The 12,612-nt window shown below is 47.2% G+C and overlaps 1 protein-coding gene across 3 annotated transcripts in view; it reads left to right on the top strand.

Moving 5' to 3' along the window:
• ADAMTS14 (ADAM metallopeptidase with thrombospondin type 1 motif 14) overlaps window positions 1-12,612 on the top strand; it is a 78,904-nt gene extending 66,292 nt beyond the window's left edge. For 2 of the 3 annotated variants that reach the window (XM_053388518.1, XM_053388517.1), the window contains exons 16-22: window positions 589-752; window positions 1,303-1,468; window positions 3,884-4,016; window positions 5,220-5,427; window positions 7,113-7,242; window positions 7,703-7,813; window positions 10,192-12,612. In XM_053388518.1, the coding sequence (XP_053244493.1) occupies window positions 589-752; window positions 1,303-1,468; window positions 3,884-4,016; window positions 5,220-5,427; window positions 7,113-7,242; window positions 7,703-7,813; window positions 10,192-10,823 (1,544 nt within the window). In that variant the 3' untranslated portion in view covers window positions 10,824-12,612. Of the gene's footprint in view, window positions 1-588; window positions 753-1,302; window positions 1,469-3,883; window positions 4,017-5,219; window positions 5,428-7,112; window positions 7,243-7,702; window positions 7,814-9,341; window positions 9,399-10,191 lie in introns of all 3 variants that reach the window. The other variant, XM_053388519.1, reaches the window with a different exon arrangement.

The following is a 12,612-nucleotide window of genomic DNA, read 5'->3' as shown; positions in this document are numbered from 1 at the left end:
CTCCCTCCATAGGAGCAAACAGGAGAGTTGTAGAATCATAGAACCGTAGAGCCAGGGACACCACTGGAATGGGAACAAAGCTTGGTTCATTATAACCCCAGTTGCCTCCTTTTCTCTGCACCCTGGGGCTTGTTTCTTGGTGCAGGACGGAATCTTGGAAGACTTTTCAGCCCCTAGGCACTCAGCGTGATTTAGCAAATGGGTCCAATTTTAAAAGTTATCTTAAACCATCTCAAAAAACGCCATCCGTGGCAAATTATTTTATTGATTAGTAAATTGTATAGCCTGCTTTTCTCCAAATGGTTCCATAACATAATTAAAACACAATATGGTGAAAACGTAAACATAAATCAAGTATGCACACTACAGGGGAACTTGATCCCCTTGGGAAGGGGTGAAGTGTCATGCTTCTTGCCCTGGAACAGAAAGAGAACCTACCCAACTGCCACTGACACCAAAACCCCCATACATACACTAAAAGGAAAGGAAAAGGCTTGAACACTCTTGATTGCCTAATGCCCAAATTCTGCTGCATGTAAAAGGACGTTGATGAGAGGACATGACCCTGAGCACTACTTTCCCCCACAGCTGTTAAGAACCAAGCCTCTGGCAACATCATCCTTAATCCCAAGGGCAAAGATGCCAAGAGCAGCACTTTCCTGGAGATGGGCTTGGAATGGGAGTACGCCATTGAGAACGGCAAGGAAAGCTTGAAAACCAGCGGGCCCCTGCATGAAGCCATCAGCGTCCTGGTGAGTCCTGGATAGAGCTAGATGCATGCATGTGTATGCTCAACAACACATGTGCAGTCTCTCCCCCCCTTTCCTTTTGCCCTTTAAGCCTTTTGCTTAACTGCACCAGACAAAACTATTTCAATGCATAAACTAATTCAAGAGCACTTCACACAACCAGTGTTGTTTGCAGAATCCATGGAAAAAATAGGAAAGTTGGCATTTTCCTCTTTTGCACATGAGAATGAGAGAGAGAGAGGCTAGGTTCAGGTTGAAACACAGCCGTCCTTTCCCCCTTCGCTTTCCATTCACTGGGCCACACCTGTGCCTTTTAAAAATTTCTGCTGGAGTTTCAGAGGAAAAAAATAGCCCTATTGTATTTCCCCTCACGGCATTTAGCATCTTATAAAAGACTTTAGTTTGGCTTTAGCCCTTGGGAGCCTGGATCTGGTGGACTCAGCAGAAAACTGAAGAACTGTGTGCACAACTATACATTTGTGAAGACTTGTGTAACAAGTGGAGAGGGCATTTTGTCTCTCATTGCTCTTTCTTCCCTTTCCCTGCATCCTAGGTCATCCCGCAAGAAGACGAATCCAAGAGTAGCTTGATGTACAAGTACATCATCCACGAAGATCTCCTTCCTGTCATCGGAAACAACAATGTCCTCCTGGAAGAAATGGACACCTATGAGTGGGCCCTTAAAAGCTGGTCTCAGTGTTCAAAAGCTTGTGGAGGAGGTATTTTCCCTGCCCTGCATTACTTGATTTAAGTGTCTCAGATGCACTTCCAGTGTATGGAATGTTCCTTGCTTGCAGAGGTCTGGTTCATGTATGAATGTCTATCCCAGGACTGCATGCATGAACCGACTCTTGAAAAGCATCGTTTTTGAGGTGTTCACTCTATGGTACTTCATCCATCACTTTTGATTTTGTAGTCAGTCTTTCAAGTAACGAACCTGCATGTGCGAAACTAGCTGTTAGCTGCTGTGTTTGGAAACCTTGAGAAAAATAAGAGTGCCTTCTTTGTTGCAAGCTTTCGACAGGTTTTATTTAGGTGTTTATTTCAATTGCTTAGTGTTAAACACGAATTCTTTTAAAAATGAATGTCTACGAGAGTGGACATTCTGGTTCCAGTCTAGGAATGGCATGTTGAGTGTCACTTCAGGCAAAGCCCAAATCAGTCCGCTTTAAAAGGAGCAATATTTTTTGCATGCTGTTACTGGCGCTGCAGGGAAAATCAGGACATCCCCTGGTGCACATTTAAGTGCTCCCACTTCCTAAATCTTGGCATCAGTCATATACTGGGATTGCGCCCTATAGTTTCTTGATGTTACCAAAGGAAAACCCTTGGCAATATTAATATTCTTGCGTTTGTGAGGCAAGTAAGCTGCTTTTAAGACAGTGTGAATTCAAACTTCAGATTGGGGTCACAGTTCTTCTCAGTGCCCCTTTTGAAAGGAAGTGAAATAATAAATATTGAGCAGATCAACACAAGCTTCTGTCCAGAGCATTTAAATACACAAAGCAGGTTTTGAAAAGCCAGGTCAGAACTTGCTGACTCAAGCCTGCCCTGCTAACATTGGAGTGGCATAAACTGCATTTCCAGGCATATGTCCTGGGAGCAGCTGATGACGTCCACCCCACACACCCCAAGTTGTGCTGGTGACTAGGGTTTGATATCTGCGTTGTTCTTTACTGGGAAGGTGAGTAGCACATCAAAGCAGCTGCCTTGGTCCTCCCCTATCTATGTTTGTCTCAGCAGATATTACGCCAGAAATATTGCCCCACCCATGCCCACCCACTCACAGCAGTCACCCATGTGTGGAGCTGTTGGATTCTGACCTTGTTCAGTTGTGCTTGAGTCCAGGGTGAGGGATCAACTCTGCACCTTACAAGGAGGGATTGCGCTAGTAAAACTGGCTAGGCTAGAAATTCCCTGCGCAAGGCGAGGGTTGCAGCCTGCATCTGTCCAAACAAATGGAAATACTTGAGAGAAGGTACTCCGATCTGTAGACCCTTGTATCATAGACAGGGTGTTTTACAAGTAATCACTGTGCTGCCTTTGGGTTGCCAAGCAATCGCAGTAGGCTGCCTTTGGTGGGCCGTCCTACGAAGTGAAAGCCAAGCCTGAAAGACCGAAGCTGCCGATTACACCAAGACCCAGCGTCCGTTTTGTACTGCGTTTCCGATGCAGAGTGCTTCCTGCACCTTTGCTTCCTTAGAGCAGTAAGGAGCTAATGGTGGCAGCAGCTGTGTAGTATCCATTCATTCATTCATGTGATGCAAAGAATGTGAATGGGAAGCAGAAGTCACACACACAAATACTGTAGTATATTGAAGTCCGTTTTTCAATGGGCATGTTTTCTGTATGGCTGTGCTATCTGTGTAATATGGCTGTTCAGTGAAGTGCCCTACTATGCAAATGAGCATGGTGTGAAAGCAGAAACAAAAATGGGGAGGGGAAGGGGGAGGATTTCAGTTGCCTCAGTGAGCCTGTGTTAGCCAGAGACAGAGGCGGGAAAAGAGAGAAGTGATTTTATCAGGTGGCATTCATCCAAAAGTAGTTTCTTATGCCGCATGGAAGTTGCCAATCTGTCCCTGCTGGGCACTGTGACACCAGGATTCCAAATATCTCACTTGCACTATTTTTTAACGTATTTGTTGCATCATGACACTTTTTCAGTGTCTTTACTCTCAGGCTATCTCCATATATTGTCTGGACCTATTTTCCACTTAGTTGACAAGAGTACAGTCATACCTCGGGTTACAGATGCTTCAGGTTGCATTTTTTCGGGTTGCAGACCGCTGAAACCTGGAAGTACCAGAATGGGTTACTTCCGGGTTTCGGCGGTCGCGCATGCGCAGAAGTGCTAAATCGCACTTTCTGCATGCGCAGAAGCGCCGAATTGCAACCTGTGCGTGTGCAGACGCACAAACGTGGGTTGCGAACACTGCGGGTTGCGAACGTGCATCCTGCACGGATCATGTTTGCAACCCGAGCATCCACTGTAGAGTACATCAGGTGCCTTCAGGCCATTTTCTGGACCCCCCAAAGGCATTAGTGCCTGTCAGGAGGATGCCCACTTTGTGCCTTGAGCAACCTAGACTTGCTGATTCCTTCATAGCTGTAGTTTTGATTCTGCTGTTTTGCAGGAATACAGTATACCAAGTATGGTTGCCGGAGGAAGAGCGATAACCGGATGGTGCACCGGAACTTCTGCGATAACGGGAAGAAACCAAAACCCATCCGTAGGAGATGCAACATGCAGGAGTGCACGCAGCCTTTGTGAGTCATTTTTTCATTGTCTTAAAGGTCCAGGGGCCAATTCACACAACCATTTTTGATGTGCAGAACTCACCTCAATATTACCACGGTATTGTGGTCTTGTGAAATAGCCATATGTAATAGAATCTCAAGTAAGTGAAAAACCATTGAGATCGCTCTATTTATCCAGAATGCGGCAGCTAGACTGGTGACTGAGTGTGGTTGCCGAGACCATATAACACCAGTTCTGAAAGACCTACATTGGCTCCCAGTACATTTCTGAGCACAATTCAAAGTGTTGGTGCTGACCTTTAAAGCCCTAAACGACCTCGGCCCAGTATACCTGAAGGAGCGTCTCCACCCTCATTGTTCTGCCCAGACACTGAGGTCCACCTCTGAGGGCCTGCTGGCGGTTCCCTTGCTGCGAGAAGTGAGGTTGCAGGGAACCAGGCAGAGGGCCTTCTCGGTGGTGGCACCCGCCCTGTGGAACGCCCTCCCATCAGATGTCAAGGAAATAAACAACTATCTGAGTTTTAGAAGACATCTGAAGGCAGCCCTGTTTAGGGAAGTTTTTAATGTTTGATTTTTTTATTCTGTTTTTAATCTGTTGGGATCCGCTCAGAGTTGCTAGGGAAACCCAGCCAGATGGGCGGGGTATAAATAAGAAATAATTATTAAATTGTTATTATTATGAACATTGAAAGAAAAAGCCACCATGTGGCTATCACTGCATAACAGTCATGTGAAATCCACTCTGGTGTTCTTGCTTTTGACAGATGCTTATTCTGTGGTTATTTGGCAATGTTTTTTGGTTAAGATCATACTATTGTAGTGGCGAGAACTTAAGAAGTTCCCTGCAGGATCAGAGCAACTATGTAGTTCAGTCTTTGATTTTGATCTGTGCAGAGCCAGACACCCATAATCTGAAATCTCAACAGCCTTCATATTTTCAACCTAGGTGGCCTAGTTCTCACTGAGATGGTAAATATGCATCTGGGCTAACTACCCTCATCCCTGCCTATAGAAAACTTACATGTCAAGGTTGGAAGCTAGGCTACATTCCTCCCTACCCTTGATATCTTGGTTTTTTCTGCGAAGGGAATTTGTTTTGTGAGCTTGTTCTTGCAGGCTGAAGTGGCCCAGCCCAGATTTATCCCGTTCAGTGGGAACCGATCTGACGAGTCTTTCTGTTAAGAGTGTCTGGTTTTGCTATTCTCTTTTCAGCTGGGGGGCTGAGGAGTGGGGGGCCTGCAGCAAGTCCTGCGGCAAGCTGGGAGTCCAGGTCAGAGTGGTGCAGTGCACCCAGCACCTACACAACGGCACAAACAGGACCGTGCACACAAAGTACTGCACAGGAGACAAGCCAGACGCACGCCGGCCCTGCAGTCGCATCCCGTGCCCTGCCCAGTGGAGGACAGGTGCCTGGTCTCAGGTAAGGGGCCGCCGCCACTTGGCTACTATGCCACAGCCAGCATTTCGGTGCCCTAAGCAAAACAAGGAAAATATCGACACTTTGCACCTCTGCAGTGCAAAGCACCACAGAGCACCTTGATTTGACTAGCAGCCCTATGATGTGTCAGAGCACAGTGGGACTTTTTGGGGAAGGAACCTTAGGCAGCTGCCTAATGCCAAGGCAGAACAGTTTTCCATCTAGCTTGACATTGTCTGTACTGATGAACAGCTGCTCTCCAGGGTTTTGGACAGGAGTCTTCTAGTTTTTCCTGGATCCTACTGCATGCAGAGCATATGTTCTACCAGAAGGCCACTGCCCTACCTTAATCCACAGTCTCATATTCCCTTTGCTCGGGGACAGTAAGCTTGGGAGCCAGGATTCCCAATGATGATGCTTGTTGCTAGGAGTTATTCTTTTAAAGATACCAGTAGACACCTGTCCTTCCTTTGACCACAGCCCTCTCCTTAACAGAACCTGTCTTACTGGGTTTGCTGTTAAGGAAGAGCCTAGCCAAATACCTCAGACTACATGGCAATATTATTTTTCTTATTTGACTGGATTTGAGAACCCTTAGCTGTGCCAGGAGGATGCTTCTGAAAGAAAGAAAGAAAATAAAAGAAAAGCGAGCACAGAGCAGTGCCACTGGTATTATCGGGTGAGGAAAAACATGGCTTGAGAATGGTGTCGGAGCAATTACATTTGCTGCAAGCAAACAAATGATATGGGGTTATGATGCAGCTTTTTAGACACTTTTGAGCTGCCTGGGAGATCTTGTTGGAATCCTGAACATCCTAGACCTTGCAGCTATAGAGAAGTTTGAAAATATCTCTGGCAAAAACTGCTAAAGGATGTAATTACTGAAGTTGTCCCTTTCTTTTTAGTGCTTTTCTAAATCTGTGTATCAAGACACAAACTGGCGTTGTTTTGAGGGGGTCCTTTCTTTCTTTCTTTCTTTCTTTCTTTCTTTCTTTCTTTCAACAGTTTGGGAGCAGCCAAGTTTGTGAAGGTAGATGGATTAAGCGAAGTGTTGTAGAATGTAAAATATTGACATCCTCTCTTTCCCTCAAGGTTGAGGGGATAAGTTACACTGCAGTCAAAAGAATCATTTTATTTGTATTTCTCAAATACAAACCAGTCCTCATCCAGAACCTCCGACGGCAGCTTTGATAGTCAGCCACTTGTTGGAGGGGAGAGGACATTATGTGTTTGCGGTTGACCCAATGCAGTGACTGAAATCGCATTTGTTTTGGGTGTATGAATCCAGACAGAGGGACCACCTGCCCTGCTCCAGTGACACGTACTTCCTGCAGATCATCCTTGCCGGCTCAGCCCTTTTTTCATGGGGGTGTATCGGGGGAGTGCATTGAAATTGCTCCAGCCCTTCATTTCCCCTTAGCCTTGATAGATGGGTTTTCCAGTGTGGTGTAGTGGTTAAGAGCAGTGGACTCATAATCTGGTGAACCAGGTTCGATTCCCTGCTCCTCCACAGGCAGCTGCTGGGTGACCTTGGGCTAGTCACACTTCTCTTAGCCTCCCTCATCTCACAGAGTGTTTCTTGTGGGGGAGGAAGGGAAAGGAGATTGTTAGCCCCTTTGAGACTCCTTCGGGTAGTGATAAAGTGGGATATCAAACTCTTCCTTCTTCTTCCTCCTCCTCTGTGGCAGTGCTCTGTCAGCTGTGGAGAAGGCATCCAGCAGCGCCAGGTGGTCTGCAAGTCCAACGACAACAACCTCGGCCAGTGCGAGAACGAGAAGCCAGAGACCATCCAGGTTTGCAAAATGGCAGCATGCCCAGGTAAGAGAAGAGCTGCAGTTGCAGAAGGAACGAAAGAAAAAATGCATGCGAAGTGAATGAAATAGATGCAGCATTAAAACACACACACACGCAAGCGAAACATGGTGATGCCCATGGGTGTGTGGCATTGTGCTTGTTGGGTCATTTGGTGGTGGTGGTTGTTATTTATTGAATTTCTATACCACCTTTCATCCCAAGATCACAGGGTGGTTTGTACCATGTATTGTACATATGTGTAGAATCCTAAGGAGTCGTGATAGCTAATGACAGCCCTCCAAGGCACTCTGGCATCCTGTTAGTCTCTAGAATGCCAGAGTGCACTTTATTTTCTTTGAACCATTTGAATCCATTATTATAGGAAAGTCTCTGGTGTCCCACCTGCCCCGGAAAAACAAAACAAAAACTTGTCTCACTGTTGTGATCTAGATACTTTGACCTGCCTTCCTTTTCGTTCCCCCAGGAAGCCTACCAAGCGTCACAACAAACTCAGGCACCAGCGATCATGTGACTCCTAAGGTCCAATGGGTGCCTCAGGAGAGCGCCAAAAATCCTGTTACCAAGATATCATCAAGTAAGTGCCCTCCTGCTTCTGAGTTCCGCAGTTTGGATCATCACCTGTTCCCCTCTCAATTTCTTTTTAAAAAATAAAAAATGGCGGACACTGCTCAGAAAAGATGGGTTTTGTAGAATATTATAACAGTTGTTGAGGCTTTGCCAGGTTGTACAGGTCAAGCAGCTGACTTCCCGTGACTTTAATGGGTGGGAAGTTGGTATAGGGGCGTAATCCAAGGAAAAAGAAACCTTCCTTTGCCTGGAATGCTTCTTGGGCGGCTGTTGTGTGCTTGAGAACGGGAAGCCACCATCTGGGACCTCCCCTAACCCTTGGGAAATTGAGAAGAATGAAAACTTTAGATGTTCTCTGTCCAGTTCTGCAAGTGAGTAAATACACTAATTCTGAAGTCAGAGGTCAGAGGTGAGGAACCTCAGTCCTGGAGGCCAGATGTCTCCCCACCACTGCTGCCAGGTCTCTCCTCCTAGTCTTTGGGATTCTCCTCAGGCTGTAAACCCTCCCTGGCCTTCTTCCACAACCTCTAGAGTATTTTTGTCTTGCTGGAACGTAGCCTTGAAGTCTGATGACTCTTGCTTGCCTGCATTGGATGGGTGAGTATGTAGAAACTAGCCTATGGCACAGAGGTAAAGAGTACCTTCATTGGTCTACGCACTCTGGCCTCTGACCTCACCCACCTCTGGCCCCTGGAAAGCTGCCCATTAGGGAATGTGGCCCTTGGGCTCCAGAAAGGTTTTCCACCCCTGCCATGGGCCATTACATGGAAGTCGACGCATCCCAATTCAGACTTCTGTTGTACGCTGTAGATCAGGTCTACTCAACTGGGGACCCACTAAGCTGAGTACAGCCCATCTGCCAGGTTTCTGGACCAGCTCCAGCTGGAAGCATATTTACTGAGTTCTCAGTGGGCCACCATGCCACAGTTTGGTTCTCATGTTGTGCAGGCCTGCTGTAACATCACATATGGTGAAACATAAATAATTTGCAGAAAAGGTGAACTACAAGTGGATCTGCTGCTGCTGTTACCAATGTGACTATATAGCCTAAGCTGAGAGCACTTATAATTATAAGCAATCACTGGGAGGAAGAGGCCAACCTTATTTAGCTTAGAGGCCCAGTAGAATCTTCTGCACCTTAAAATACACCAAATAAAGTGGAAAGGCTTCCTTTATATGGATCCCTAGATGCATGATCCCTGTTCAGAATTAATTTTGGATTAATGCTCATCCGAGAGCCTTACAGTGCAAGCTCAACTCAGAAGCAGGTCCCATTGAATTTATTGGGGCTTACTCACAGGTAAGTAATTGCAGACGCTTGAGATCATTGTTCGAAAATGAATCACTGCCCTCTAGCGTTCATCTGCAGGTGTTTCTCGCTAGTGTTGACTCTCTGGGATGTTTATACAAATTCCTGTGTTGGTGCTTTAGCCTGCCTGCCTGCCTGTCTGTTTGTCTGACTGTTTCTCTTTCAGCTGTCTGTACACTTGCATCTCACTGACTTTTACGTTCCTCTCTTTGTCTTCTCCTCTTAGGCTCCCCTGCTGACATTCTGCAGTTGCTGACATATCCATAGGCCTAATGGCATTTGGGTACATGCTTTTCTGCAACTTGATTCCTGTAAAGAGTAAATAATACAGTGGTTGTCTCTATATATGTATCATCTTGAATCTTCAGACACACCCCACCACTTATGGTTGTTTCCCCCCCCCCAAGTCCCCTCCCCTCAGCACTCTTTCTCTTTAGAAATATGGTTTGAGTCTTGCAGTTCTTCAGTCTTTGTGTCACAGGGGCTGGGATTTTCACATAGAAGGGAAGGTAGAGTGACACACCCACAACCCCAAATTTCTAACTCTGGATCGAAACCACCATATGCAACCAGGATCATAATGTGTATGGAACCAATCCCTCCTATATCATTGACACTCGTTGCCGCTTGCCTGAGGTTGTGATTGCCCCACAACTCTACTGGGGTCTGTGATTCTTTCTCCTCCTCCTTTTTGTCTATTCTTATTTCTGTTTCTCTCTTTGCTTGATGCCGCTTCTGGTATCACTGCTATGTATTGTTTGTGTAACTGATACGGAGCATTCCTTCTATGGCACGGGGTGGGGTGGGGAAGCCCGTGGCTGTGCAGAGGTTGAACTCCCAACCCCAACGAGACCCACCCATCAAGGATGATGGGAGTTGGAGCCCAGGCACATCTGGGCAGCCACAGATGCTATTCTATGGCGAGAAGAGTGTTGTAGCCTAGGTCGACATGGCTTAACCATGAGCCTTTTGGGATAATAGTCTTAGACTGCATTGTGGCACTGTTCTCTTGCGTGCGGTCGTCTGAAGTCAGGGTCACTTTCACGCCAACTTTCTGTAATTTCCCTTCATTGCAGAGGAGCCGTGCCTTGGAGACAAGTCCATATTCTGCCAGATGGAAGTCCTGGCTCGCTACTGCTCCATCCCTGGCTATAACAAGCTCTGCTGCGAATCCTGCGGCAAAAAAGTCCCCACCAGCCAGCCTCCCGCCGTTGACCAAGGAGCTTCTGAGACTGGCACCCGCGGAGGCGCTCCCCTTCCCGGCCCTCTCCCACAACTGTCTCCCCATCCCACTGCCACGAGCCAACTGCAAAGGATGAAGGGCACTTCTCCAAAAGAGACAGAGGCATCCCGTGGCCTCCTGGCTACTCTCGCCGGCTCCACGGCCATTGGCACCTGCCAGGTTAACGCTGCTTCACAGCCTCAGGGCAGCCCTGACAATAGCACTTCGAAAGCGGGCATGTCAATGCTACTACCTCCTCCTCTTCCTCCTCCTCCTCTTCGGCAGGCTCCAGCAGAGTGGGACCCCGAGGAGCATCAGAGCAGCTTGCTGTCCCAATGGCTCCCTGCCGCCTTGGACAAGCCTTCCATTGTTTCGCAGAAAGGAGGCCCATCTCCTCCTCAAGATGGAGGAGGGTGGAGAAAGGACAGCGTGGGGCCCAAACAGTCAGCTGCCACTCTCAGGACCTCCTCCCCTGTTGTGACATGAGTGGGGGTGGTGCTTTCTTTCCCCCCACCCCCAGAAACCCCTCTCTTATTTTTTGGGGTGGTTACATTACGTCTCTCTACACCGTTTACATGCAGAGGAGCAGAGCGGCAAAGCCACCATGTTGTTGTTTTTATCCGGGGCCCTTTTCCAAAATGGAAGGAGTAACCATTTCCAACGCAACCACGTTCGTTTTAGCAATGGCGGTGATTTCACCGTTGTTCTGTGGCACTTTTTAGAAATATATATGTATATATATATATTTAAGAAAAACCCAGTGAAGGAAACAAATTGAAACTGCTGAGGTTGGGGACACACACACACACACACACACACACACAGTGCTTCTGTAGCCCAGGTTAGGTCGCCTGTGAGGGCTTTTCCGTCAAGGTTGCTAACAAGAGATTTCTCAATCAATAAGGCAAGACAGAGCCAAGGACCTTGTTTCCCCTCCTCAGTTTCCACTCATTGCTGCTGCTATCCCAGCCATCTGATGGAGCCTTGAAATGGTGCTGCAAGGGACATGGTTTCAGTCCGAGTTACTGTGGACAGCGAGCCTGATGTGTCTCCATAACCGCACGCTATGCGGACTGAAATTGTGTCAGGAGAGAGGAGGAGACCTGGGGTGCTTCCAGGTGGAGGGCTTAATACTGCAAACGGGTCTTACAGGTAGCACAAATGGGTTGTTGGCAACAGGTTATTGTTGTTGTTCTCTACCTTGGCAAGGGCAAATCTAGATTAAAAGTGGTGGTGGGGAGAGAAATGCAGGCTGGCTTTTTTGTTGTTGATGATGATGGCACCATGTAGACGCTGCAAAAACCTTGCATGCACAAGGAGCACCAATCCCAGGAAAGTGTGTGTGGTTTGGACTAACAGGCTCCTGAGCCAGCAAGCCAGCTGCCTCCTTGCAATGCTGAGCTGGTGTGCTGAGAGTCCTGGGACAAGGGTGTTGAAACACCCCCCCCCAAGCTCACTTGGAGTGTCGCTTGAACAGGGTATGAGCAATGAACACCTCGTCTTTAAAAACCATTTTAATGACCTTTTTGTTCACCATGGCAGTGACAATTCTCAGTCAAAAGCAGGGAGAATATGAGAACGTGAGGATTGCCTTGCTAACTGGGCCCAATGTCCATTTGTTCCAGCACTTTGCTTGTGCCAGTGGCCAGCTAGACGCCCGCAAGCAATTCATGATTGCTTTTCAGCCATTCTTTCTCTGCCCCCAGCGGTCGTCAGTGGTATGCTGCCCTCAGAATGAGTAGATTTTCAGAGCAAACCAGGGAACCAGATACCCAAGCGTGTTACCAAATGCTTTGTGTTTTAAAACAATGTTTTTACTGCAAGGATGTTGTGGGCTTCCTGGTTCTCTCTCCCCACACCTCCCTCTCTCTCTCTTCTCCCTCTGAAAAGCCACTTTTGTTCCTCACAATGCAGTTTATGTCACTTCTGAGTTTGAAGGTGTTCTCTTGCATTGGCAGGTTGCTGTTCTGGAACTCTGCTTGTGGTGGGAGGTGACGCCAGTTTTAATAAAATATGCCCACTACAGGAATTCTGAATAAGTTAGGTAACAGGTGCGTTTTTAAAAACAACAACTCTGGAGTGACTTTTACCCAAGGACAACAATATGAGCTGCAATAGGCAGCTTTGAAACTGTCTGATACGAGCTGTGTTTTGCCAACAGTGGATGCTAAATAAGATCGAGGTGATGTAAGGTTATGCAAATAATTGAATTGCCTTTTGGGGAGAAAGGCTGGTTTAATATTAAATGGACACCCCATTCCACCCCTACACACAA

The sequence above is a fragment of the Podarcis raffonei genome, chromosome 5 (assembly GCF_027172205.1).
Source record: "Podarcis raffonei isolate rPodRaf1 chromosome 5, rPodRaf1.pri, whole genome shotgun sequence".
Taxonomy (NCBI): Eukaryota; Metazoa; Chordata; class Lepidosauria; order Squamata; family Lacertidae; genus Podarcis; species Podarcis raffonei.
This window is presented reverse-complemented; position numbering and strand designations above follow the sequence as displayed.